The sequence below is a fragment of the Aphelocoma coerulescens genome, assembly GCF_041296385.1.
Source record: "Aphelocoma coerulescens isolate FSJ_1873_10779 chromosome Z unlocalized genomic scaffold, UR_Acoe_1.0 ChrZ, whole genome shotgun sequence".
In the NCBI taxonomy this organism is placed as follows: domain Eukaryota; kingdom Metazoa; phylum Chordata; class Aves; order Passeriformes; family Corvidae; genus Aphelocoma; species Aphelocoma coerulescens.
In genome coordinates, this window is record NW_027184085.1 from 47249794 (window position 1) to 47276762 (window position 26969).

General features: G+C 38.1%; 1 protein-coding gene across 4 annotated transcripts in view; it reads left to right on the forward strand.

The window, feature by feature from the left end:
* Positions 1–26969, forward strand: part of BDP1 (BDP1 general transcription factor IIIB subunit) — a 52817-nt gene that overhangs the window by 7050 nt on the left and 18798 nt on the right. For all 4 annotated transcript variants that reach the window (XM_069001205.1, XM_069001206.1, XM_069001207.1 and 1 more), the window contains exons 5-28: positions 172–312; positions 1192–1325; positions 2324–2418; positions 2991–3045; positions 3720–3863; positions 5421–5705; positions 6045–6216; positions 7233–7392; positions 9793–9869; positions 11251–11395; positions 11559–11635; positions 12218–12377; positions 12795–12874; positions 14053–14284; positions 15331–15515; positions 16179–16395; positions 16905–17092; positions 17663–17846; positions 19247–19362; positions 20052–20271; positions 20782–20969; positions 24070–24265; positions 25259–25476; positions 26391–26781. In XM_069001205.1, the coding sequence (XP_068857306.1) occupies positions 172–312; positions 1192–1325; positions 2324–2418; positions 2991–3045; positions 3720–3863; positions 5421–5705; positions 6045–6216; positions 7233–7392; positions 9793–9869; positions 11251–11395; positions 11559–11635; positions 12218–12377; positions 12795–12874; positions 14053–14284; positions 15331–15515; positions 16179–16395; positions 16905–17092; positions 17663–17846; positions 19247–19362; positions 20052–20271; positions 20782–20969; positions 24070–24265; positions 25259–25476; positions 26391–26781 (4060 nt within the window). The remainder of the gene's footprint in view (positions 1–171; positions 313–1191; positions 1326–2323; positions 2419–2990; positions 3046–3719; positions 3864–5420; positions 5706–6044; positions 6217–7232; positions 7393–9792; positions 9870–11250; positions 11396–11558; positions 11636–12217; positions 12378–12794; positions 12875–14052; positions 14285–15330; positions 15516–16178; positions 16396–16904; positions 17093–17662; positions 17847–19246; positions 19363–20051; positions 20272–20781; positions 20970–24069; positions 24266–25258; positions 25477–26390; positions 26782–26969) is intronic.

Genomic DNA, 26969 nt, shown 5'->3' on the forward strand with positions numbered 1-26969 from the left:
GTATTTCCATTTTAAAGCAGAATGAAAAGCAGGTTTCAAAGTTCATGTATTAACTAATTTCTTGATGTGTTGCATTGCTGGTTGGTTCATCAAATTGTTGAATATCTGGCATACTGAGTAGCAATTCAAAACACTGAACAATATTTTTGCTTACTGTCTTAAAAATTGTAGACAGGAAGAGAAAAGTGGTCCTGATCATGAAGAAGAGGAGGAGGAAGAAGAAGAGAATGGGGAAGAGAGTCAGGATGGCCCACTTCTTGTTCCTCGTGTGAAAGTAGCAGAAGATGGTTCAATCATTCTGGATGAAGAAAGGTAAATTCTGTGCCTGACTCATGGACAGTATTGCATTGCAGCTTAGTTTGTAGATAGAGGACTACTTTGGACTGGGACAAGTCTGACTGTATTTATGTTTGAGAGTTTGCGCTAACTTGGAAAACAGCTTAAGTATGTGGCAAAATACGAGCAGCAGTAATCTGCATCTCTGTTATGGCATACTTTATGAGAAATGCTTTTGGGGAAGGAGGTAGAGAGGAAGATGACATATTTTATTTCAGTGAATGAACTGAACATTTGCCAAACTTCCAAATGTCTTCTATTTAGCTGACTTCATTGCTTCTCACAGTTAACATGTATCTGCTTACAATTATTTGGTTTTCAGTATGATTTGCTCCAGTTTTGCATGTTGCATGTTGCTGCTTTATTCTTCTGTCAGTGTTTTCAGTAACTTTGCTTAGAATATGACTTTCAAAAAGTAGATTATCAAATTTCTGAGTTGCCCAAAGATGTATCTAACATGAAGTTTAGGCCAAGGTTTAAGAATAAAGAGGACCTGGTAAAAGAATTTGAAAGTATTCTTGAAGGATATTGAGAGGCTCTTGTGGTTTTGCAAAATAGATTTCTCAAATGTTAAAATGTCTTTTTTTTTTTTTTTTTTAAAGCTACTTAATTATGTCTGTCTGTATTAAATATTATAAAACAGAAAAAGCAAATTTACTTACGTGGGGTAAGTAGGGTAGTGATTTCTTGCTGCATTCTCCATTAAAGTACATGTTAGTGTAATTACTAAAATTAATTACACAGTAGAAGTGCTCACTTGTGGCAAAAAATTCGAACATCTGCCTTGTAAACACCTATTATACGTTTTCTTAGCAATATTTTGAGGTGAGTCTTTTTGTGTGTTCACTTTCCCAGCTTAACTGTAGAAGTTCTAAGAACAAAAGGTCCGTGTGTTGTAGAAGAAAATGATCCCATCTTTGAGCGTGGCTCTACAACGACGTATTCTAGCTTCAGGAAAAGTTTTTACACAAAACCGTGGTCAAATAAAGGCGAGTTATTTTTGATTTCAAGTTTTGAGTCTGCAGAAAAGTCGTAGTTTTCCTCCTATGATTTATACTTGACAGTTTTTATTCCCAATGGAGTAAATGAATCTACTTACATGCCATGTCATCTCAATCCTCCAAACTCTTACAACAGACAGAGCTGTGATATTTACTGTGAAAAATGGCATTTTTAAAAAATCAAGTGCCTTTTAATATGTAGGCTACCTGTGCTTTTTTCTGCCATGGATGCTTAAATGCTGAGGAAATGCTAGTTTGCTTTATCAAAAGCATAGTTTTGGATTCTGGCTTACAGGTATTTGAGCTCTGTATGGTACTTCTTAACTAAGTTCCTCCAGCATAGGTAAGAAGAGATTGTATAAGGTATCTCTGTGTGGACTAATTTCAGTGCAAATGGACAGCTGTGTTTTGATGAGTGGGTGGGTTGGGTTCTTCATTACTCCTGCTGTCAATTGACTATTATCTCTAGCCTTACAACACTGCAAGACCTTTTACAATTGGAAGTTACTTTTTACAGCTGTAGATGGAAAAATTAGCTTCAGAATTCACTGTGCTCTTTTTGGAATGCACTCTTCCTGTTAAATAGTAATGGAGATGGTAGATTTTACGTGGTGTTTTTCTGAATTCAGTTTGTGCTTGTGTTCATAATGAAAATGGACAGGGGCAATTTTGGGTTGGTTAGCTTTGATTTACTAGCTTTAGAAAACATACTTCACATTTTGCAGTTTTCTAATAGATTAGACAATTCCTTCTGTTGATAGTTGGTAGTTCTGTTGGTAGTTCAGTAAACGTTTACTATAGTGACCTAGGTAAAATAACAAACATACTCCACATATACTCATCTGGACTTGCAGCTACAGTAGACAGCCTCAAAGTTACTGATCTTATGACAGTAAGTTTGCAAGGTGTTTTTATTTCTGATAGCAAGAAAGATGGTTTAGTAAATACTTAAGCGTGTATAATTTTTTCTTTCTTTTCCCTTCTAGAAACAGATATGTTCTTTCTAGCTATCAGTATGGTAGGAACAGACTTCTCCTTGATTGGACGGCTGTTTCCTCACAGAGCCAGAGCAGAAATTAAGGTAAAAATTAAAGTACTCAACAGAGCAATTAAGCATCTGGTTTCACTTTTCTTTTTCTTATTTACATTCCCATGCTTCCTTTATTGTGTGATAATTTTGGTGCTAATTTTTTCCATAGTAATGCTTATTTTTTAATACCTGTTTCAAGAGGTTATAAGTATCTGAAACATTAAAATGCTCGTTGAATTTCAGTGAATGTATCTAGCATACTTAGACACACTTTGTTTTAGTTGAAGAATGCTGGTAATCCTAAATGGCTGTTTGGTAAGGGGCTTCAGTGTTGTCTCTTTTGTTGTACACAGCTGGGAAAGTCTTCACTATTTCAAACCTTGCTTAGATTATAAGTCAGGAAAAGGTGTAGAAAATAATAAAAAGAGTGTAACTGGGATAGCTGTGGTAACAGATTTTATATTTAAAAATTAATTACTAACTTGTGTTCTGTGAATGTGCATGAAAATTTCAACAGCTTTACTTGGTTTGTTGCACTGAAGGCTTATATGAGCTGCCATTTTGTACAACATATTGTTGCATTTTTTGCTTAATGATAAACACAACTGTGCATTTGCTTCTAGAACAAGTTCAAACGTGAGGAAAAAGCTAATGGATGGAGAATAGACAAAGCTTTCAGTAAGTAAATATTCCCCACCCTAAAATGAGTCATTTAATGGTAGCCATCTCTTTTCATGGTAATTTCTGTGCTTTGTCATGTTTGAATTACTTACAAGAGAGTTTTTGCTCATAGATGAGTCCAGAAGCTGTGGAGTCTTAGGTTTTTATAACAAGCATAGTTCACAGTAATGATCTTTAGGTTTATTTTCTGTCTTTTCTATATGTCTGCTAAATGACGTTAATATAAACTTTCTTCTGTATTTATTACTTGAAGATAATTCTTCTGACTTGTGGGAATTTCTAACAGTTATTTATTGTAAACTGCTTTAAGAGTCCTTAAAGACTTTCTTTGTTAGTTGAATGAGGTACATATGTCCTACAGCAGCATGGTAATACATTATTTGGTACTGTGATACAGTTAATGTATTTGTCAGTTCTTAAGTTTTCTGAACTACTTAGATTTATAACTTGTTTTTTAAAACTAATATACCATAATCCAGTCACCTTTATGTCAACTTTAGCCCCTGCTCAAGTGATGCAGAAAATATTTTCAAGAAGAATTCTCTTTTTAAATGTATGTAACGTTTGCTTTTTAGTATCATGTTGTGTATCACTGATTATTTTACAAAGCTGAAACTCAGAAAAATAATCAACTTTGAAATATGTTCTATGTCTTTGCTTTAATCTGGTAGAAGAAAAACGACCCTTTGATTTTGAGTTCTTTGCCCAGCTGCTTGAGAAGGTCTTAGCAGATGAGGAAAAGAGGAAGCAAAAGACTGTTAAAAGCCAGAAACCAAAGGAAAAGAAGTCTCCAAGGCCGCAGAAGAAGTCAAAAGGTACTTTAAAAGAGTGCTTGAGATGGCATTACAGAGCAATGGTCAGTAATCTAGCAGAGGAAAAATCACATACGGAATCTTTTCCTTCCCTTTTGTGCAGAGGGCAAGAAGTTCTTTGCTTCATAGTGTAGCTTTTTCAGGTGTAGTTTACTGATGTGCAGGATGGTAATAATTAGTAACAGAGCTGAAACAGGATACCATGGTGAAAATAGTGCTCTTCACAATCTGAAGCACTGATGTTCTAGTTCACCAGTTCAAAGGATCTCCCTGAGCTGCTAATGAATTCACTTGTAGAATTTTTGGGCCAAAATCATATTTTTGGCAAACTCCTCTGTGTTGAAAGTTTTCTTGCATGTGAAAGCCTCTTCTTTTAAGGGTTCTGTTTCTCCTCTAATAGTAGTTTATCTTCCTAAGTTTGAGGGGTATGATTCTTTTCACAGAATCATGTAAAAGTTGTGTTATCTTTCTGGTCTGTTCAAAGTAAAGATTGTGATTAAGTACTGTTGATCACCACTGTGTCTTACTACCTTAGTACCTGGGGAAGGACTTTTCACAGATGTGCTTTAATTAAAAACACTTATACTGACACCGTTTCATAAATTTCTTGCTAGTTCTTTGGTGTTGTTCACTTGTTTGCTCCACAAGGACCCATTCTTTTGTAGACGGCAATGTGAAACAAACAAGTGAACATCTTTTTAAAGGGGATGCCAGCTAGGAAGCAACATCTCTTAAAACTGAAATAGTTGCTGCTTTTCTATAGCCTTGGTTTTGGATTTGATTAAGTAAAATATCCCATGTACTAGGACTTAAAACCACATAGAGAAATTCTGTTTCTACACTTCAGTGGTAGATTAAAGGTACTTTGTGAGTAAAGCAATGCAAGTATGCTTTTCTACTTCTCTTGCATTTTGGACTTCTTAATTACAGGTAAACAAATTCATTTAAGAGTAATAAAAAGGAAAGGAAAGGTTCTTGGTGGTTAAATACAGGATCAAGACAAAATTTCCTTAAAACAGCAGGGAGTAAAATTGTAGAAACTCATTAAACCCAGAAAATAATTTGCAAATTATTAGCTAGATAATATTTCAGCTTTCTTATATAAGCTAGAATGATCAACTGTAATAGATTTCTTGATAAAAAATTACTTTTTCATGGCGTACATTCTGTAACCTTCATCACCTATTTCTGCAGAGATACAGAAATTCTTTATAGGAATAGCGATGTCTATTTTCCCTGAATCCAAATGTGTCTGTGTAAACTGTGAAAAAGCATAGGCACAATAACATTTACTAAATTGGCTTTACATCCCATATTGACTTTCCCCTGGTGAAGTGTTCTCCCATGTACAGAATATGTTTTGTATTAAATGCTGAAGTTATTCTGTGCTGAAGCTTTTCTGGCAAGTCAATGACACTTTCCCCAGTCCTGCTCATATGCCTGGCAATGTACTGGCAGTGATATATGAGTACACAAATGTTTTTAGTAGAAATGCCTTTGCTATTTATGACTCCTAGTACTTCACCAGTCTGTTAACCAAGAACCATATTGTCTCAATAGCAAAAGCTGCCAGCACAGAAGCTGCTAATGATCAAGATCATCTTCAGGAAGCTGAAATTTCTGATGCAGAAACAGAAGCAGATGGTGTGACAGCTGAGAAAGAAAATGAGGAATCTTTGGGCATTTCTGAACAGGCAGAGGAACAGGTTGCCTTAGAGCCAGCATTAGCAAAAAAGAAGAGAAAGAAGAAGAGAAAAGAGGATCTTGAACAGGAAGTAGGGAATATTCCAGAAGAAATGTCTGTTCCTTCAAAAACTGCTGAAGAAGGGAAATCCTCTAATAAAAGTAAGAGGCAAAAGTGCTCACTTTCAAACATTCAAATAGAAATTTTATATAAAGTCAGAATTGCAAGCTTAAAAGTCAGAATTTGGTCTTTGGTTTGTACTGCTGATCTGCCTTGTGGGAGATTGTGGAACAATGCCTTTCAAAATCAGCTTTCATTCTAAATTGAAACATACTTTGTTTTAGATGAGAACAGTTCTCTTAAATCTTAATACTTAGGCTTTTCTACTGGGATTTTTAGTCTTACATGAACTCTTTTTCACTGTAGCTAGGATTTGATTACTGGAATTCTAAGATGTTTCCCAGAATGTCTAAACTGATTTAATTCTTATTAATTATCAGGGAAAAAAGTGATGCATGATGCAAGCAATGATGGTCATACTACCTGTGGAGAAGTGGATTGTGCTATTGAAGGAAAACAAAATGAGACTGCTGGAACAGAGGAAGAGAGGTCAGAGTCCTGTTTACCGGTGAATAACCAAATGGAGAGAGAAGGTGGCGTCAATTTAGGCAGGTAATGTTTATAATGGAACACTTAGGCAAAACCGAAAAATACTTTAAAGTTTTAATACTGGTTTTATTTATTCGTATTTACCACCATTTAACTGCCACAGAATGTGCAGATTTCTGGTTTCTGAGAACTGTCCTGGGATGTAATAAGCTGTTTATGATTTACACACTCAAAATATTCTCTGTCCTAATGGCCGCTCTTGCAAAATTAATGTACATAACTACAAAAGTCACTTCCAAAAGTTATTTCATTTTTTAAGAGTGTTTAGGAAGGCCATTGTTTATCCTAACTTCTAGTATTTCTCTTGAAGTACTGCTTGACAATGTTGCTAAGTCGAGTTACTAAATGTTTGGAATTTTTATCTGTAATAAAATGGTTCTTGTGGGAAAGGAATGTTGCTTTGATTTTATTTATGCAGAGTCTGGGTGACAAGAAAGCTTTTGGTTTCAGTTTTGGGCATACTTTTACTAGAAAGAAAGTGAATGCTTGTTTATTAAACTTGTTATATGTGAAAGTGGTAATCTGAAAGTTCATTATGATACTGTGAGTGCTACTTTAGAATTTTGTGTGTTAATTTGTTGTATTTAGCTACATTGTAATTGTTTGTTATTTTATACAGATTCCCAGAAACTTTTATTTTCTTTAATAGTTCATTAGAAGCATATGAAGGAACAGCTATTTGCCTTTGGACTCAACCTAGATTGTTACAAAAGATCAGAGCAAAAAGCATCTGCATATAGTTGTTCATGTTAAAGTTTATTTTTTTAAAAGCAATCAGTCTAGAATAATGAGGTGAGATTTTAACATCATCTTACAATTGCAGTGCAAAAGTACTAAAGTTGTTTTAAAGCTCATGTTCTGCAAATATTACTAAAACTTTGTGAGATTCTCTGAAACATGGGTTGTTATTTTGTGTCAAAATTGCATTGTTTTTCTGTGCAAGTTGATCTGTCTGTAAGTGGAAATAGCTTTTTTCCTACAAATACACTAATGTTCCTATATGTTTTTATTTCTTTCAGCCTTGAAGATAGCAATGATGTTACACTAGAAGCAGAATCTGCTAAAGTGAGGACCAACGATATTAGAGATGACACATCACAGGAAAGCCAGAGTCCAGAGTTACCAGTTGCAAATATTAGAAACAAGGAAAGAAAATCTGTAGAAAATACAGAAACAAAGGTATTATTATTTTTTAATGTAGTTCTTCTCGAGATCTTGCCCTTGATCATTAGAAGTGGTTTGTAAATCAAAGCCATTTTTTGGTTGTTTTTGTGTCATTTTCACCACCAGGTGGAAAACAATCAACAGGCCTAAGAACATGACCAAAATTTAAATACTATCAGTTTTCCTGGGTTTAATGACTTGTCTGTTAACCTAAATTTATTCAGAAAGTATAGTGTGCATGCCTGACTTATCTCATAGACAATTTAAACAGCCAAACAGTTTAATTATTCAAAAGCGAAGGACTGCAATATGAACAGCTAGGCCCTGGAGCAGGATTTTGTTGGCATATGCTTACTGGCACAGTGTTGGGAACTGATTTGAGTGGAATGTGCATTGGGTTGTTTGTGCTGCTCAACAAATGATCTGGATGATGGGACAAGCTGTAACCTCAGCAAGTTCACACATTAGGCAGATCTGGATGGAGTTGCTTTCCAAAGACAGAGACACCCAAAGGTTGTACTGGCCTCCAGAGGGACCTGGAGAGGCTGGAGAAATGGGCTGACAGGCATCTCAGGAAGTTCAGCAAGGGGAGAGGCAAAGTCCTCTCCCTTTCCGGGGGAGGAACAACCCAAGGCACCAGCACACACTGCAAGCCACCCAGATGGAAAGCAGCTTTGCAGAAAAGAACCCGGCTGTCCTGGTGGTCTCCGAGTTGAACATGAACCAGGAAGGTGCTGTGGCTGCACAACCAGCTAATGGTGACCTGGGCTGCAGCAGCAGCAGAAGCACTGCCAGCAGGCTGAGGGAGCTGATCCTTGCCCCTCATTCAGCACTGGTGAAGCCACCTGGAGGACTGACCAGTTCTGAACTCCCTGGTAGGAGAGACCTGGACACCCTGGAGACAGCCCCTCAAGGGCTCACACAGATGGTAAAGGGGTGGAAGCATCTCTCCTACAACAAAAGGCTGAAGGAGCAGGAACTGTTCAACCTGGAGAGAAGGCTCAGGAGGATCTCTTCAACAGTTACCCAAAAACCCAAGGGGAGGGTGCAAACAGGACGGAGCCAGGCTCTTTCCAGGGGTGCCCATTGACAGGACAAGAGACAATGGGCAAACAATGCAAGACAGGAGGTTCCTTTGGAACACCAGGAAATCCTGTTTCACTGTGAGAGTTACCAAGCACTGGCACAGGCTGCCCAGAGGGACCGTGGAGTCTCCATCCTTGGCAAGATTCAAAAGCTGTCTGGACACAGTATTGGGCAACCAGCTCCAGGTGGCTTGATGTATTGTTTTTGCATGGCCTGATTTTGGTAACAAGGGGCTACAGGGTTGGCTTCTTTGAGAAGCTGCTGGAAGCTTCTTCCATGCCTGGCAGAGCCAATCCCTAGTGGCTCCAAAGATGAATGTGTTGCTGGCCAAAGCTGGGCCAATTAGAAATTATGGTAACGCCTCTGTGATAACAGATTTAAGAAGAATTCAAAACAAAAAAAGGGTTTTTCAGTAGTAATTGCAGCCAGAAAAGAGTGGAGTGAGAACATGTGAGAACACCTCTGAAGACACCAAGGTCAGTGGTTGCTTTGGGCACTGGAGCCGAGATTCCTCTGCAGGCTGTGGTGAGGCAGCTGTGGCCCTGCAGCCCATGGGGATCCATGGGGATGCAGAGATCCACCTGCACCCCATGGAGGAGCCCCATGTTGGAGCAGGTGGAGAGTAGGCTGTGATCCCATGGGAGACTCATGGAGAGAGGGGCCCTGCTCCCAGGCTGGAACAGCCTGTCCTTGGAGAACTGCAGCCCGTGGAAGAGTGACCCATGCTGCAGCAGTTTGAGGGGGACTGGTGCCCGTGAGATGGAGCCACGTTGGAGAAGTTCATGGAGAACTGTCTCTCATAGGAAGGACCCCAGGGTGCAGCAGGAGAACGACTCCTCTCCCTGAGCAGTGGGATGAACTGACCATAGCCCCCATTCCCTGTCTCCTTGCACTGCTGGGGTAGGAGGTAGACTGGAAGGAGGGAGAGGTGTGGGGAAGGTGTTTTTAAGGTTATTTTACTTCTCATTATCTTGTTCTGATTTTGTTAGCAATAAATTTACTTCCTATCTCTAAGCTGAGCCTGTTTTACCCATGATGGTATTTAGTGAGTGATCTCTCTCCTGGTCCTTATCTCAAGCCATGAACCCTGTGTTCAGTTTTCTCTCCTCTGTCCAGCTGCAGAGAGGAGTGAGTGAGCAGCTTTGGTAAGTACCTGGCATCTGGCCCAGGTTAACCCACTACACTTGATCAAGGGGTTGGACTAGAAAACCTCTAGCAGACGCTTCTACCCTCAGCCATTGTGGGAATCTTGTTTTTGCTTTTCTTTACATTACAGTAAAAGATCATCTATATTTATTGTTTCTTTTCTACATTTCTTTTCTTCCTCAGGACGAAGATACACATGACTCACAAAAAACAGATGAAAAGCAGAATGCATCAGAGGGTGGTTCACAGTCTGAAATCATGTAAGTAGAATTATTTTACTTTGCAGTGGCATTTGAACTAAACCTGTATCTACTCAATTTGGATATAATTCCAATTGACCATAGCAGGTTGAATCAGTCAGGGGATCACGATAGTTTGTTTTCCATATTCAGTGAAGTTTTTGATTACTGAGTAGCAGTGCATTAGCTATGATCTAAATGGTAGATAGGAACAGGGATAAAGACTTAGCTAAACTTTGAAAAAAACCAAACTAGTCTTACTACAACCAGCAAGAGCAAGAGAATGAAGAAATTCTGTCACATTGTGGGTAAATGTGAAAATCTATAGCTTGGCTGTGAAATTTGATTTTTGTTTTTTTTAATAGGAGGGGCTCACTGAATTCTCTGACATTTGTAGTTGTCCATCAGAGCTTATTAGCTGAACACTAATAAGTTGTACATCAGATCTTATGTGTGTAGTGTAATTTGGAAACTGTTCCTCTTCAAAACTTGGTGCAAGCCTCTTAGATACAAGATACTCCAAAATGTCTCTGTCTTGTCTGTACTCCTTTATGAAGTTGATTTTGGTGACTGTTTCTTATGGTGAGAAATGGTGTTTAAAGAAGGCTATGCCTAAAGTTTCCATTTTTGCATGATCATTGACTTCTTATTTCATGATAGAGTTTTTTGAGGGTGATTCAGAGATGGGATACTAGTTAATGCTGAGTTGATTTTCATGCTTCCATCTTTCCTTTTTGGCATGGCAGCTCACTCTTATGATGAAGACTGTCAAAAGCTTTATTTGTCCTGTTCTAGGGAGAATATAAGAAAAGGTAGTAGTTCCCAGTCTGAGGATTGTTGATAAGATACAGGGCTGTGTCAGTGTGTGAATCCCAGGACAATCCATTGCAGTGGTTAAGGACAGAGAGACTGATGTGTGTACCCCATTCTTCAGTAACATGTGGATGTTGTCTGTAGGACAAGGTATTTGAAAGAAGTTTGTTTTTCCATGACTGAGATAGCTTTGAAAGGGGATGGGGGAACAGGAGAGGCAGATGCAAAACATTGTATAAAGGGCAGATTTATGTTGTTTCTATATAAAAGGGAATTCACGTGAATCGTGAATCCCTAGGAGAAGAAATATTCCTATTTATTTAACAGCAGGAAATGCTTCCTTCAAGTGTTTTTAAGTAGATTCCACTGAAAGTCAGCAAAGTTGCTAAGGCTTTTTTGATGTTGTTTTCATAACATTGTAGCATGTCTTTTAATATCAGAAACATGCAATGGGTCTGTCAATTGTCTTGCTGCATGCAGTGTCTTGACCCATGCAGTCTGTGACGCTCTTCAAGTACATCTTGAACCATGTAAGACTTTAAGTCTCTTGTTGGTAATAATGCATACCACCTTTTTTTTATATCTTAAGGAAAACTGAGAAGTCAGCAGACAGAAGGCGCTTGCAAAGACCTAAACCCAATTTAGTGAGATCATCTGGAAGGAGGGAGACAGCAACACAAGACAAAACAGAGGCGAAAACTTCCTCTCCATCCCTTGCAAATGCAGATGAAAAGGTCAGAAAGAGGAATGTTACTTAGTATGTTGTTCTTGATGCTGCATCTGTTTTGCTCAAAGTTGATACTATGGACCAGCGGTAGTCTTATAAGTAACATTTTGGGAACTGCTACTGAGATGTCTGCACTTGTCAAAGAGTAATATTCCTTGCCTCGATTCCAGTGCTCTGAAGAGGACAGTAGGAGAAACAGAAATGAAGCCACAGAAGTAGAGAGCAGGGATTTGGATACTGCATCTGAGTAAGTATTGAGATAATTTTTCCACTTTACTGGAATTAACTGACTGTAATTGTTAACTTACTCTGTATAGTTTTCTTAAAAAAAGATAGCAATGACTGTGAAGCTTTCATATAAATCTCAAAATTGACTTGAGCATTTTTGTTTTGATGATACCAGATGGTACTTTGGTAGAAAATATGTACATCTTTTGTGGAAAGTTGAGGAAAGCATTGCTTTATGAAGTACCAACAATGCCTGTAATTTGAGAGAGGAAAAGTGATAACTATGGCTTTGCTTTCCTCCCAGCCTCAGTTATCAGGTAATGGCTCTGCTTCTGATGCTTGCAGAAGCAGCTATGGCATGTAGTCTAGGTTCCTCCCCTGTGTGATAAATTAATCTCTTTTTAACAAATAGATAAATTGAATTTTCACATGTTGTAAGACTAAACAAATCTTGTTTCTCGTGTGAAGCAACTTGCCTAAGTTTGGCCAAATCTTTCTGAAGACAACACAATTCCAGTAAAGAAATCTGTGCAAGACATTGTATGTTAGATAGGCTTGAATATTATGGAATGAATGTCACTGTTGTGGATCCTTTATGCAGAGAACCTGAAAAAACTTCCATTGCAAAGCCAATAGTTAGAGGATATCGACAGAGATTTAAACCTAATGTCACACGAGCATCTGGAAGGAAAGAAGAGCCTGAAAAAGATGCAAGAAATGATAAAATGTCCCATCTACAGCCTAAGGGGGAAACTGAGAAGGTATTTAATAAAGTAATGTAACTGAAGATAATGTGTTAGCTGAAAAGCTGCTGGATGCAGCAGTAATGTTATCTTTTTGGGTTTTTTCTTTACTTTTTTGCTCCTGAATATGATCAGGAATTAGCCACTTACTTAACTTGCTTTCAGTGACAGTTGTGGTAACCTCAGCTATACTGAGAGGTTGTTAAACACACAGTAGATACCAATAATCTTTCATGTCCTGCAGCAAATACAACTTTAGGTGTTTGATCTAGCTTTTACTGCACCTGTCTGACTGTGAAATGTACCCTGTAATTGTATGTGTGTCATGAGCAATCTGTTTTGTCTCCTCTTATGAACAGTTACTTGGTCAGTTAGGTGATGCTGTATTTTATAAACCTAAGGCAGTTCATGTCATAATGTTCTGTTTCTATTCAGAATAATGACCAAGATAGATCTGATGTTACCAGTGAAGATGCTGCAGAAAAAGATGACAAAGTCCTGGAGACAATGTCTCCGTAAGTATGAGATAAGTAAGAAGATAAGTGCTGCTGTCCTGTAATTTACCAGTCCTGTCACTTCTGGTAGTATTTTATAGTGTGGTAGTTATAGAAGTTTTTGCAGAAACTTCTGCAGTGAGACAGAAATTGAGGGCAAAATAGGAATCTTCACTTAGGAAACATAAATTAAGCACTTCTGGTTTTAAAGTGGTGCTTTTAAATTATAAGTCAGTCATGGTAAATGCAAAAAACCCTGAAAGCTTAGTCCCTTGAAAACTAAAACAAGCCTTAGCTACTGGCTTTTAATACTAAAATGCATCCTTTTCAGTGCTTAAGTATTTAAACAGGAGTAAGTGTTCTTAAAGTGTAGTTAAGTGTTAGGCGTCAAATAAAAGGAAGAAAAAAATCCAATATGTGGGCCATTTAATGCACATATTTATTAAGTGTTGCATTTTTCTTCAATGTGCCACTACAGAAGTGGCAGCTGTAGTGTAAAAGGAATAACATGTTTTACAGAAGAGATTGTAAAAAATAAAAACTAAAAGAAGCCAACTGTCCCCCAAATACCTCCCCAAAAAATCCCCCAACCAACCTAAACCAAGAACAGAAATAAAAAAATCAAAGCCCCAAACTTTTGTTTTTAAAGGGAGATAGTTAAGAGGATGGATGGAGATAAACTGGGTTTGACAATCTGCCAGAAAAATATTTTCAGTTATTTCTTTCATTAATCTGCTCTGTAACTTGATTCTCAGTGTAAAAAGGCGTAGAAGAATCTGACAGTTCTAGTAGTGCCCTACTGATATTTTTACCTTAGTGAGATAACAAAGTTATTTATGTATTTTCTGAATACACTGAAGAAAAAGTCTGAACATTTGTGAATTTTTTTAAACTCTTTATTAAATTAGGTCTGTCTGCCTCTAGACTAGATAGGAATACAGAGAGGTCCATTATGGGCCAAAAGAAGGTCTCTCTAGTGCGGTACCCTGTCACCAATGGAAAGAGAAAAATAACAGGGCAAACATATGTTTAAACTCTCAGTCCCTAGTAGATACACTTCTAATTTTATTCTTTCAAGATGCTAGTAATACCATTTAGGTAAGTGTTACTAACTGTTTAAAAAAATGGGGAAAAAAAATCACTTCTCCAAATCTTCTCCCACTTTCAGATGTGGTATCTATGTATATATGTTTTTCCAGATCTAATGAAACAGCTGGTTTAAAAGAAGATGGCAAACAGAGCATGTTGAATCCAACACCTCTAAAGAGAGGTAGAATACAGAGACCAAAACCAAATCTAGGAAGAACTGTTGCAAGGCAAAAAGAACTGATAGATGAAAAAGATCCTGAAGAGGAGACAGCTGAAGGTGGAGAAGCAGAAAAAGGTGTGATACGTCATCAAGATGAAAACAATGATCCCTCCCTCAAAAGTGTAAGTTTCTTGAGCAGTTGTTTACACACACTGTTTTGCTGGGTCCTTAGTAGAAGCCTTGGTAACAAAAACCTAGGTACATACCACATAATTTGTAAGGATAGGCTTTGCATTCTTTATTTATTATTTCAGAATGATCTACATTGTCATAAAATTTCCTCATTTTTGCACTTGGGTTCTGTTTTCCATGGTGTCAGGTTTAACCCCAGTCAGCAACCAAGTACCAACTCTCTTGCTCACTGCCCCACTAGCAGCACTGGGGACAGAATTGGAAGGGTAAAAGCTGGAAAATGGGCTGAGATAAAGCCCTGAGTGCTGGATGTAAGATTTAATAGGGAAAGCAGAAGCTATACTCATGTGCAGAGCATCAGCAGAAATTCTTTTACGACTTCCCATGAACAGGCAAGTGTTCAGCCATCCCCAGGAAAGCTGGGCTTCATCACACATAATGGTAACTTAGGAAGACAAAAGCCATTTCCCCCCACTTTATATACTAAGCTGTGTGTTGTATGAAATATCTTTTTGGTCAGTTGAGGTCTCCTGTCCTGACTGTGTCTCTTCCCATCCTTCTGTGCCCCCCCAGTTTCTTCTCCAGTTTGTCAGTATGAAAAACAGAAAAGGCCTTGGCTCTGTGTAGGCCCTGCTCAGCAATAACTAAAACATCTCTATATTATCAATCCTGTGTGCAGCACAAACCCAAAACACAGCCCCATACATGACACCATGAAGAAAGCTAACTCTACCCTAGTCAAAATGAGCATACATGAAAATTGAATATATCTCACTTTGTCATGTTATGATACCAGATCTGAAAAGAGAAATGCAAAGAAAAAATGTCTTGGAAGATGAACCACTTAAAAAATAAAGTATAAAGAAAAATAACTTACTTTATAGTAGACACTGATATTAGTGGGATGCAAAAGAAGCAAGAGAAATCTCAGTGTTTCTGTAGGAAACAAAAAATTTCTCATGTTCCTTCTGCTCTTCTGAAAGAGAGATTGAGCAAATATTTCATCTTAACAAAATGGAACTTTTATTCGTTTTAGGATTTAACAGTTCATGAAGACATTCAGCCATCCAGTCTGACATTAGAAGATGTTTCTACAGATTCTAAGATGAACTCAATAAATACAAGACAGTGTTTCCAAGAAAAGTCCTCAGAAGCAGAAAGCTATGGAAGTGAAAAGGGATTGTCAGATGTCTTGAAAGAGGTTTCAGATTCCAATGCAGGGTAAGGTTATTCCACTTAAATGGAGAGAAGGAGTGGTTCAAAGCCATCAGTATCTCTAGGTATTATACCATTTTACATTCAACTCCAGCATTACAAACAAGTTTTATATTTATAAAGAGATGTTTAATCAAGACAATACCAGACTTTAACTAACAAAACCCCCAAGAGCTTGAAAGCATTAAATTTACATGCTGTTAATTTGATCTTTGGACTATGGGCCTAATTTTCAAATAAATGCGTTTTTCTAATGCTTGGTCCCTATGATTGTCTTCTCCATGTTGGTCTCCACAGTGCATCCCAGTGTGCTTATATAAATCCTTGAGTACAGGGTCTGGTTTTCTATTAAAGTGTCTCAAAAAAAATAGTCAACCACAGGTGTTCTGTAAGTCTACTGGGTAGCTTTAAACATGAGTAGACAAAGGCATTTGTAAAATGTATATATCATGTTAAAATGTCTCAACTTGCCTTGCAGGCCTCAACTGGAAGCTGCAGTTAACTTACCTTTGCTTACCTACTTATAAGATACACAGGCTTTTGGTGATGATCACTGTGTTTTTATTGGATCTTTTTTCCTGTCACTAACATTGTTATTGCTCTGAGAGCTGCATACAAATATGCCATATTGTCCCATGCCTTTGACTGTGCTTTTGTTTGTTTTTGTAGGGAATCTCATCCTCAGAAGGAAGAGGAGAAAGCTGTTGTACCATCAGCTCGGCTACTGAGGAGTCGATTCCAGAGGCCAAAGCCAAATTTAAGAACAACAACTACTAGAAAGGAAGTGCTGGATGTAAATAATAAAGGTGCATCACAGAAAGATACCAACAAGGAAGAAAGTTTGACACAGTGTGATAGTGAATGTAGCATCCCTCCTGACTCAGATGTAAGGCTTTTTTTTTTTTAACTTTAGTTATATTTGAGCTTTTGGTTTTGTGAAATGAAATACCGATGATTAAAAAAAATTATGAAGTTAATAACTTCTTGAAATAATTTTTTCAAAAGCTAAAGTTTTCTGTATTAAAACTTGTGTACTTTTCACTTGGTCGTATGTGAGGAGAAAAAGATGACTGTATCTCTTGCTATGTGTCCAGATGCCTTTCTGACCCAAGGTGGCATTATAGTTGACAGTGAAGAAAGAAGCAGTATTAATAGAAGATGGCACAGAAGAAATACCGATTTCGAGCTATTTTGTCTTAACGAAAAAGTGTGTATTTGTCCTTGAAAGACTAGGAAATCATTAGTGAGCAGTTACTTAGGAGTTTTGTAGGAGAGTGCAAAAAACTCTCTTGAGTTTTTCAGAGAGTGATAAGTACCAAACTTCGTAGACATAATAAAGTCTCCTTTTGGTTTATTATTACAACTTGTTCTGGTTCTTGTGTTTACATTTTTCAGAAAGCAGGAAAATGTGAAGTCTTAAACCCCCTAGAATCCTTGGGAAAGGAGAAGTCGCTTTGCTCTCAGGAGGTTTCTGAGAGGCCAAGTTCTAAGTCCCCAAAAACATTTTTGAGATCAGAGGATGGTGAAATGCAGTTCAGTCTACCTGAAATTAACCAAGATGACATCTCAACTACTAATGCAGCGTAAGGGCTTAGCTACTTTTTATTCTTGACTGTAACAATGAAAGTGTTTTACAAGGAAGTTGTTGTTCCAGTGGATTGCCATCTGGCAAATATAGTCTAGTGAAAATACTGCACAAAATTTCCATTGTCATAGTTCCAACACTAGTGAGACTAAAATTTCGGTAGCTTCTATGCTAAGAATGAAATTAATGAGCATTCTCCTTACAGCTGTTTCATCATCTGAAAGACTGGATTCACTTCATGTAAGCAGGGAAATACTCATTTGCTTATCAGAGAAACAATGTGAAAATTGCTTCAGTTTTATAGCAATAAGTAGTCAATAAGCTAACACCTTCAGTGAATTTGTTAATTCTATTGTGAAATATTTAGAAGACCGTTAGTTTGAAATTTTTGCTGGAACAAATTGTTGTTTGTAACTTAAACTCAGCAGAACTTTTTGTTTACAAGATGTCTCTTAAAAACTCAAGTGGTTTTTGCATTAGTAATACTAATAGACCTGTGTTTGTTTTTGTACTATGCATTTGTATTAAGTTTTGGATTATTTTTTCTGTCTTAACTTTGCATTGATAGCAAAAACAGCACTCAAGAAGAATGTCAACAAGCACCTCTTCCACCTATCCAGCTGGCACGGAAAAAGAGGTACAAACCAAACTTGGTAAGAGCTGTTGGAAAGAAGGAGTTACAAATATCAGAAAATGAGAGGAAGAAAAAGCCTGAAGCAGAGCAAAAAGATGAGTTTGACAATGCTGTCATGGTAAGCTTTAATAAGAGTAAGGCTTTGCCTTCAAAGTTAGTTCGAAGTACATGCTCAGTTTTATGAAGTTAAATGAAAACATCAAAGTTGCATTGCCTGAGGCTGAGACAATATATGAGATGAAAAAAAATTCCCAAACCCTGGTAAGTTGAGGTATTATAGGTATGAAATCAGTGAGGTCTACAACTTAAAGTATTAATTTTTTTTTTTACAAAGGATCTGATTTTGATTGGATTGCATGATAGGAAAAAATTATGCACATTTAATATAAACTCTAGAATAAAAATGCATAAAAATTATCTTTTTTTGCTCATTTCATCTTTCCTGACTGGATTAATCAAGTCTGTGTTGACCAATATAGTATAATGTCTCAAGTGAAGGCAGAAGACAGCTATTTTTATGAAAAAAAGGTTTTTTTAATTTGATAAGCTTTAACTGGCTTTATCACTACACTACCTCGTACTCCTCTACTTCATACAAGTAACTGATACTGTGTATCCCCACAGATACTTTACTAGGGACTATAAAAGTTGTGAAAATCCTCAAAAGCCATTTACAGTGCGATGCGTTCTCTGTAACCTTTTTGTGGGTTGTACATGAATCATATCATGGATGTAGGGATGTCTGCATTGACTTGCCTTAGATTTGGAGTACAGGTAAACTTTGCAGGAGTGACTCATTTTGGAATGGTTATAGCTGGTTTTATTCTTTAGCCTGTGTAAAGTACTTGTGTCATGCATTCATCTCTCACCTCCCTTCAGTGTCACAGTCAGCTCACTCCTAGCTGAGATAGTACCTTGTGGTACAGCTTTAGCTGCTCTAGACCTGTGGCCTGTGAACCATGCACAGGCATCTGCTCTGTACTGAGCGAATCTGTAGAAGATTTTCATCATCCAGTCTGATGCTCCTCTTTACTAATAAAGCTGTCACAGGCCTGAAGTGGTGAAGGATATGTTTGAGTGGCTTCTGTGTGGAACCAATGTGGCAAATACAGACGTAAAGCTTATTAGGCCTCCTGGATCTTGAGGTTATGTTATTGTGGCTTGGGTGTGTCTGTGCTGCCCTCTGCGGTGTCCAGTTTTCAAAGGTTTTCTGTTTGCCGAAGTATTTTGTTTCCACAGTGCTTGATGTATTAGGGAGTTGATTGAATGTTAAATAGACAAGTGTTTCCCATAATGCTTGGGTGCATGCAGTATTGAAGAGCTTAACTCTAGGTATCTCAGGACTATGAAGACTTCTGTTCCTTTTTGCATATAAATTGACCTATGATAACATGATTCCTACTTTTATTCCAATTGGGAAAATAGCATAGTTTCTATTTTTGTATGTAAAATATATGTCTGTTTTAGAAGCTTACATACTTCTATTTTTCTTCATGCTTCTTTTGCTGTAAATTTAAGGGTGAAAATGAAGCTGTATTGTGTCAAGCAGATGTGTTGAGCAAAGAGGAACAGGAACAGCAAGAGGTGCCTCAGGTGCCCTCTATTTCTGAAAATTTATTATCTGAACAAAGCAGGTGAGGTTTGAGTTTAGCAAAATTGCATTTGAAAAGCTTTTGTCTGTGCATAATGAGACACTTTTGCAAATGTCAATTCCTCTGCTCCATGTCTTTTGTCTTTCTACAGTATTTCATTTCCAGTGCCTCCAAACAGCTTCTTCCAGTGTTTTCAGAACACATTTTTTTTAGCTGCACTCCTTGCCATTGTTTATCTGGTACATACTTGATCTGTATGAGCTCATAGCTCTTCTTGACCAAGGTTTTTTATTACTGGGTCTGTATTTGCTTAAGTAGCAATCACACATGTAACATATGTAACATACAAATTTTGCAAAATGTCAGAGACTTGACTTTCATTGATCCCCCTATGTGCTCTTCTATTTTACTGCTACTCTTGTTAAAATAAGATCTTAAGTGTGTGTTAGACTGCCGATACTTTGATGTTGCTATGGTTAGCAACCCAACTTGTTTTTTATGTTAAAAATGTCTTGACAAAGACATTTGTTATTCCTGCTCCGAAGTTAACCATAAATGAGAAACGTATTTTAAAATATAATTCTATTGATCTTAAACAAAGCAATCTATTAGTCTCATGTACGAGTGTTGATTCAAAACGTAAATACAGAAGTGCTTATTTTCCCTCCCAGCCAAAGTCAAGTGTGGTTATATCTGTTTTTGTTTTTGTTTGTTTGCTTTAAATTCACCAGTGCTGAAAAATTTACCTCCCAAGAAGGTAAGCTGAGTGCTCTGAAATCAGGACAATTGGAAAAGATTGAGTCTTCAAGAACTAGACCAAACCTAGAAAGAACAGACAGCAAAAAAGAATCTCCAGTAGTACAAAAACTTGCTGCCCCAGATGAGGAAGAAATGGATCAAGGACAGAATCTGCCTTTGGCAGAAGAATCTGAAAACCCTCTCTCCTCAAAAGTGAGAATTCTGTTCACATATTTCTGACCATACTTTTTGATGCTTGGTTCACACTAGCTGTTTTTAAGACATCTAAGTAAGTTGTTGTAAATGCATTCATTAATTTCAGCCTAGTAAGAATTCTTGTTCAGTATTTGCATGCTATTATAGGGTTTTCCAAAATTCCGTTAGTGACACATTGATAGGACATCTAAAGACTTCACTTGAACTTTGACATTCCAGCCATAATCATAATATATGAGTAGCTACTTGCATGCTGTATTTCTATTGCTGGGTTTCTTCTGAGCTCCTTGGAGGCTTCTGAAGGACTATATTGGTTGTTGTATCTGTTTTTATTAGCTAAATGCTTTCCTAGAGGAACAAAGAACAGTGATGGTGCATAAACTACTACTTGGAAATTTTTAAATGAAGTTTTGCCTCAGATTAACAACTTGATCATAATCTCCAATACTTTTTTTTACAGGTGATATATTTTATGCTAATTCTGTTGTTTTTTTTCTCACATCAAAGGATGACATGGAGGTATTGTTGCTTGTGGGAAATACAGCCAGGAATGACAATCTAGACATAAATTTGAGAAGCATGGCATCACAAACGCTTTGTTCTTCTAAAAAATCACCAAATTGCCATAGCAATGGAGAGCAAGAAGAATGTCTATCTACAGATGCTATAGGAAGCATTCAGGATACCACAGAAAGGTAGAGTTACCTGTTGACAACATAAACTCTTACATTAGTTTCAGCTGGAGTAGAGTTTATTTTCTTCTGAGTAGCTGGTACGGTGCTGTATTTTGGATTCAGTATGAGAATAGCATTGATAACACACTGACATTTTAGTTGTTGCTGAGCAGTGCTTACCCTGAGTTAAAGACTTTTCAGTGTCTCATGGTCTGCCAGTGAGCAGGTGCACAAGCAGCTGGGAGGGAGCACAGCCAGGATAGCTGACCTGAACTGGCCGAAGGGATATTCCATGCGATGGAACATCGCGCTCAGTAATGGAGGGAATTGGCCAGGGGCTGCTGAACACTGCTTGGGGATGGGCTGGGAATCAGTTAGCAAGCAGCGAGCAATTGTGCATTACTTATTTCCCTTGCATTTCATTCCCCTCTGTGTGTCTGCCTCTCCTTTTCATTATTTTATATTTTACTTTGTTTTGATTATTACACTGTTCTTATCTAAACCTACGAGGTTTACCTTTTCTTTCCAATTCTCCTCCTCCCTATGGTTTGGGGACTGACTGACTGCATGGCACTTACTTATCAGCTGGGGTTAAGACACAGCAGTACTTTAAAAACTTTGTGCATTTGTCCAGTTGTTTTCATACACCCCTTGCTTTTGGAAGCACAGGCTCTGAGCTGTACTAGTTGTTCTCTACTGTGTGCTGTGAAAGTCACTAGGTGGCATTCTTAAGTAATGTAAGAGTTTTTAAAAGGATTACAGGATTTTTTCAAGGCTGTTTTCCTATTTAGAAGGTACTTCATGGGTGAGAGTAGAATTAAGTAATCGGGATTTGGCTGTCTGAATTTCTCAGTAATAAATTCTTGGGGTATGGTGCACCATGAATGTGGACCAAAGACTGAGCAGTGCCATTTGCATTCCCTTATAAACGAGAAGTGGCAAGTAGACAGCAAGCTCTTTTTATGTTTCTGTAAGATATATTCTGAGTCTTTTAAATTTTACTTTCCAGTAGGAGAACTTACTGTGATGATGCTTTTTATGTGTGTGCTGTATGAGGCAGAGAGTGCCATTTACATGTGACAGCTCTGGGTTATGATATAAGCTACCTTTTGCTTAGTCTTAATTAATACAGAGCAGTCTCAGTTTACTTTTGCTGTTGTCTGAAGTTATGTTCTGGTTTGCATCTGTCTCTGAAACTCTGCTTAAAATCTCTTCCATAAATTACATTGAAATCATGTCCCAGAGCCTTTGTGCTAACAAGACAAGGGCCTTACTTCACAGTCTTCTTGTCTTCCATGATGGTGGACTTTCAAAGACTCACGGAATGGTTGAAGGTAGAAGAGTCTGTTAGAAGTCTTCTGGTCCAAGCCCCCAGTCAAGCACCTGGAGCTGGTTGCCCAATACTGTGTCCAGACAGCTTTTGAATCTTGCCAAGGATGGAGACTCCACAGTCCCTCTGGGCAGCCTGTGCCAGTGCTTGGTAACCCTCACAGTGAAACAGGATTTCCTGGTGTTCCAAAGGAACCTCCTGTCTTGCATTGTTTGCCCATTGTCTCTTGTCCTGTCAATGGGCACCCCTGGAAAGAGCCTGGCTCCGTCCTGTTTGCACCCTCCCCTTGGGTTTTTGGGTAACTGTTGAAGAGATCCTCCTGAGCCTTCTCTCCAGGTTGAACAGTTCCTGCTCCTTCAGCCTTTTGTTGTAGGAGAGATGCTTCCACCCCTTTACCATCTGTGTGAGCCCTTGAGGGGCTGTCTCCAGGGTGTCCAGGTCTCTCCTACCAGGGAGTTCAGAACTGGTCAGTCCTCCAGGTGGCTTCACCAGTGCTGAATGAGGGGCAAGGATCAGCTCCCTCAGCCTGCTGGCAGTGCTTCTGCTGCTGCTGCAGCCCAGGTCACCATTAGCTGGTTGTGCAGCCACAGCACCTTCCTGGTTCATGTTCAACTCGGAGACCACCAGGACAGCCGGGTTCTTTTCTGCAAAGCTGCTTTCCATCTGGGTGGCTTGCAGTGTGTGCTGGTGCCTTGGGTTGTTCCTCCCCCGGAAAGGGAGAGGACTTTGCCTCTCCCCTTGCTGAACTTCCTGAGATTCCTGTCAGCCCATTTCTCCAGCCTCTCCAGGTCCCTCTGGAGGCCAGTACAACCTTTGGGTGTCTCTGTCTTTGGAAAGCAACTCCATCCAGATCTGCCTAATGTGTGAACTTGCTGAGGTTACAGCTTGTCCCATCATCCAGATCATTTGTGGAGATACTGGACAGGATTTGACACGGTATTGACCCACAGGGTGCACTGTTGGTTATTGGTCTCCGACTGGACTTTGTGTCACTGATCACAGACCTTGGAACCAGACAGCTCCATTTTTAGTCCACTTTCAGTCTGTACTTCATCACCTCCCTTACATGCATGTTAGAAGAGACAGTGTTCAACAGTGTTACAAGCCTTACTGGAGTCAAGGCAGACACTATTTACTGCTCTCCATTTATCAAGCCAGTCTTTCATTGAAGGAGGTTATCAAGTTGATCAAGCATAGCTTCCCCATTACAAATCCATGCTGACTACTCCAAGTTAGGTTGTTTTTTATGTGTCTGGAAGTAGTTTCCGGGTTTGTTTGTTCCATCACTTTCCCAGGGACTGGGATGAGGTTGACTAAACTGTAATTTCTGGATTACTCTTAGTCTCTTTTTCTCAAGTCATGAATTTAGAAGGCCAAGATTTCTGTCTTCCTGATCTGAATGTGTTTGAACAGATGTAAGAATTGTATCCTTTTTGAAAGTATTAAAACCTTGAGCTCTGGAATTAGTGAATATAATGTTCCTATGGCTGCCTAATTTTGGAGTCCTGTGTTGGTATAGCTGACACTTTCTATCCTCTCTGACTTTTGTTTTCCTTCCAAAAATATTTTCCAAAAGTAATCAGGAAGGTCCACTGCTGCAGACAAATTACCTCCTTTTTGCAGTGTTTTTTTCTTCCTTATGGTTTTTTTTCATGTAACCAACTAAGCAAATAAAAATTCAAAACACAAGTTCATTTCTTGCTGGAAGTATTAAATATCTGATAGTAAGCCAAGCTTATAGAGTGTACTTTGTGGTTCTTCAGAAGTAAAAGTTGAAACATGTTTTTATAGGTCCAGTGATAAATTAAGTTCTGGAGAGGAAAGTGAACAGAGAGCAAGGGAACTCCATTGGAACCCAAGGCGAGACCTAAAGAGACTTATTAGGAAAAGGGATTATCCTGAAGAAGGTGAAAACAGAGAAGAGGACAACACTGAGAGCAGAAATGAAGAAGAGTGTTCAGTGTTATTAAAAACAGATGTATCAGTGGTAAGTGCTGATCATGTATTTTGAGCCAGTTATACCTCAGTCCTTTTGCCCAAGTTCTTAGAACCACAGAAATCCAGTATATGGCTGGAAAAGGTTAATGTGATTATTTAAATTTTTTTTTATTTACTGTTGGAAATTATGCTGAATAAATGGACTTATAATCTAAAATCTGTGGAAATATTTAATACACACTGTTGTCTTAAGTTCCATGGTTTATATGGTCAGAAATTTGCATTATAATAAACACATGCTAACACTGTTAAAAAATAATTTACTGTTTGTTATTCATTGAACAATGGAAAACAAGGCAGTTAACTAACTTCAGATACTACCTAAAATCTGTATTAGTATACTTAGAAATGAAAATGAGTATGAACAAAGTTCAGACCTTAAATTTGCTCAGCAGGCTTAACTTAGCCCAGACTAGTTCCATCTCTGTCTAATGCAGTGATAACTCAGTCAAGTTTATCTGGTGTTCCCTATTTTCTATATGGATGACTAAAATCTTCTAGTTAAAATACTATTTTTGCCAAGTATCCATAATTGATGAACTGTGGTTGCTGATGTTTGTCTGTGTATACATTGAACAATATTTAAATGCTTTTATATAAAGTATGATAGTTTTTTCTTCCTAGTTTGTTCCCAAGGCAGAAAAAAAAATTCCTTCCTGCAAATTGTTCTTTAAATTTATAGGTAATTTTAGAAAATGATTCATCTTTCCAGCTTCTAAAGAGTTGGTACTCTTGCTAAATTGAGCATGGTCTTGGTCTATTAACTACCAGCATCACTGGGAATTCAGGCATCACAGATAATGCCAGTTAATGACACCTCTGCTACAGAGCCCAAAATTAAAGACAATGAGTAAAAATGTTCTCAGTTATCAGAGATGACAGCTGGGCACATTCTCAAGATCTTCAAACTAAGTTCTTTGTCACCAAAACCAGTTATAAATGTTTGGCACTTAATATGGTTGTAATTATTTCCTCTGTTCAGCAAAATTCCAGCAATATAGTGGAAGCTGGATCCTTCTCAGAAGCTACAAGGAAACACAATTTTGCAGAGAATGTTGAAGAACCATATTGCAAGAGAATCAGGCAGGACATTATACTCCAGCCTCCAGGGCTATCGTCAGAGAGTGAGAGTCAAGTAGAACAAGATGATGATTCTCAGCTTTCTACCTCTCAGGAAAAACATTCAGACAATCTCACGAGGTAAAACAACTGTTTTGGTTTGTAAACTCAACTGATTGATAATTATTGGCCATAGTTCTGCCATGTGTTACGTGAGTGCATCGTGTCAGTTCTTATGTCTTCCATCTGAACTTAGCAGATGCATGCAGATATCCCTATGTCTCTTACCCTGCCTGTATTCTGATAAAATGAACACAGCCATCACTCTCACCAGTCCATCCCATGGTTTCAACAAAAATTCCTGATTTTACAGGGGAGGACTTGAGAGTATTTGGGAGCACAAGTATTGTGGGATTAGCCTAAAGAGAAACTTTGTGCTAAAAATGTCCTCTGCTGACATTTGTTTCCACTCCCCATCAGTTTACCAGAGAGGATGTTTGGGGGGGGGAAGTTTTTAATTACTTTTGATACTGAAAGTGGTTGTGCCCATGATTTTGAGGAAGGAAACAGAATCAACTGATTATTGAAGAGAATGCTGTCTGAGAAACCAAAGGAGATAAGTAGTTATTATCTAACAGTTTCAGTTTGTAAACAATAGTCTGATCAACTAAAGTATCATAGTTTGGGGCTTCAGGTGTAGCTTTAGCGAAAAACAACTGAAGTCTTAAAACATGACTTAAAAAGCAAGTGACTTCCACATCCCTCAAGATTAAAATTATTTCATACTTTTCTAATCAAGGAATTATGTATCTTGCAAGCTTAATTGTGAAGATTTCTAGCATTCTGAAACTGCTTAATACATATTGACAATCACTACTTTATGTATACAGGAAGAAATTAAATTTCTGATTAAATGCTTACTTGTCACTATAAAGAAGTAAATAGTTTGCATTGTTGGTCATGATAACTTTTTTTTTTAATTGAGTTTGTTTTGATTTGTAGTATCCCACTTTTTGGAATGTCTTGGACTTCACTGTTTTTGTTCTGTACTTTAGAGGGCAGTTCAGGAGATCATCAAAGTGGACAGCACTGCCAGAACATGTGTTCGAGCCAAAAGCTGCTACTTCTTCTGCCTCTGAATGCGAAGCTGATTGCAGTGAGAAGGGGAATCAAAGGCAAGGTGCTACAGTGCGTGTTACCAGAGGCAAAAGTTTGAAAACTACACAGAGAAGAAAACCTGGGAAGGAACCCAGAAGTTCAAAGATAACCTTTGTCACCCTTCGGGCTTCTCAAGAGGAGGAGGATGCTGAGGCAGATGACTTTGAGCTTTATGATGAAGATGAATGCTTTGCACCAGAGGAAGTAAACAAGGCTCCAGTGTTCGTTCCTATAGGTCTTCGATCTCCAAAACCAATTCCTGTGCAGATACAGGAAACCATGGAGGAGGTATTGGGTTGCTGGGTTCTGCATATGTAATTTTGTTCTGATTGTTTTAAAAGATTTTATTCTATTTGTATCTCTGAGTATTTGGGTTTTATCTGAGTTCAAGAATGGTGTTGAGAGTAGCAGGGATGTTACTTGGCACATACACTTGGTTTTGAACTTAATACTGCATCAGCCTAAAATCCAGTTAT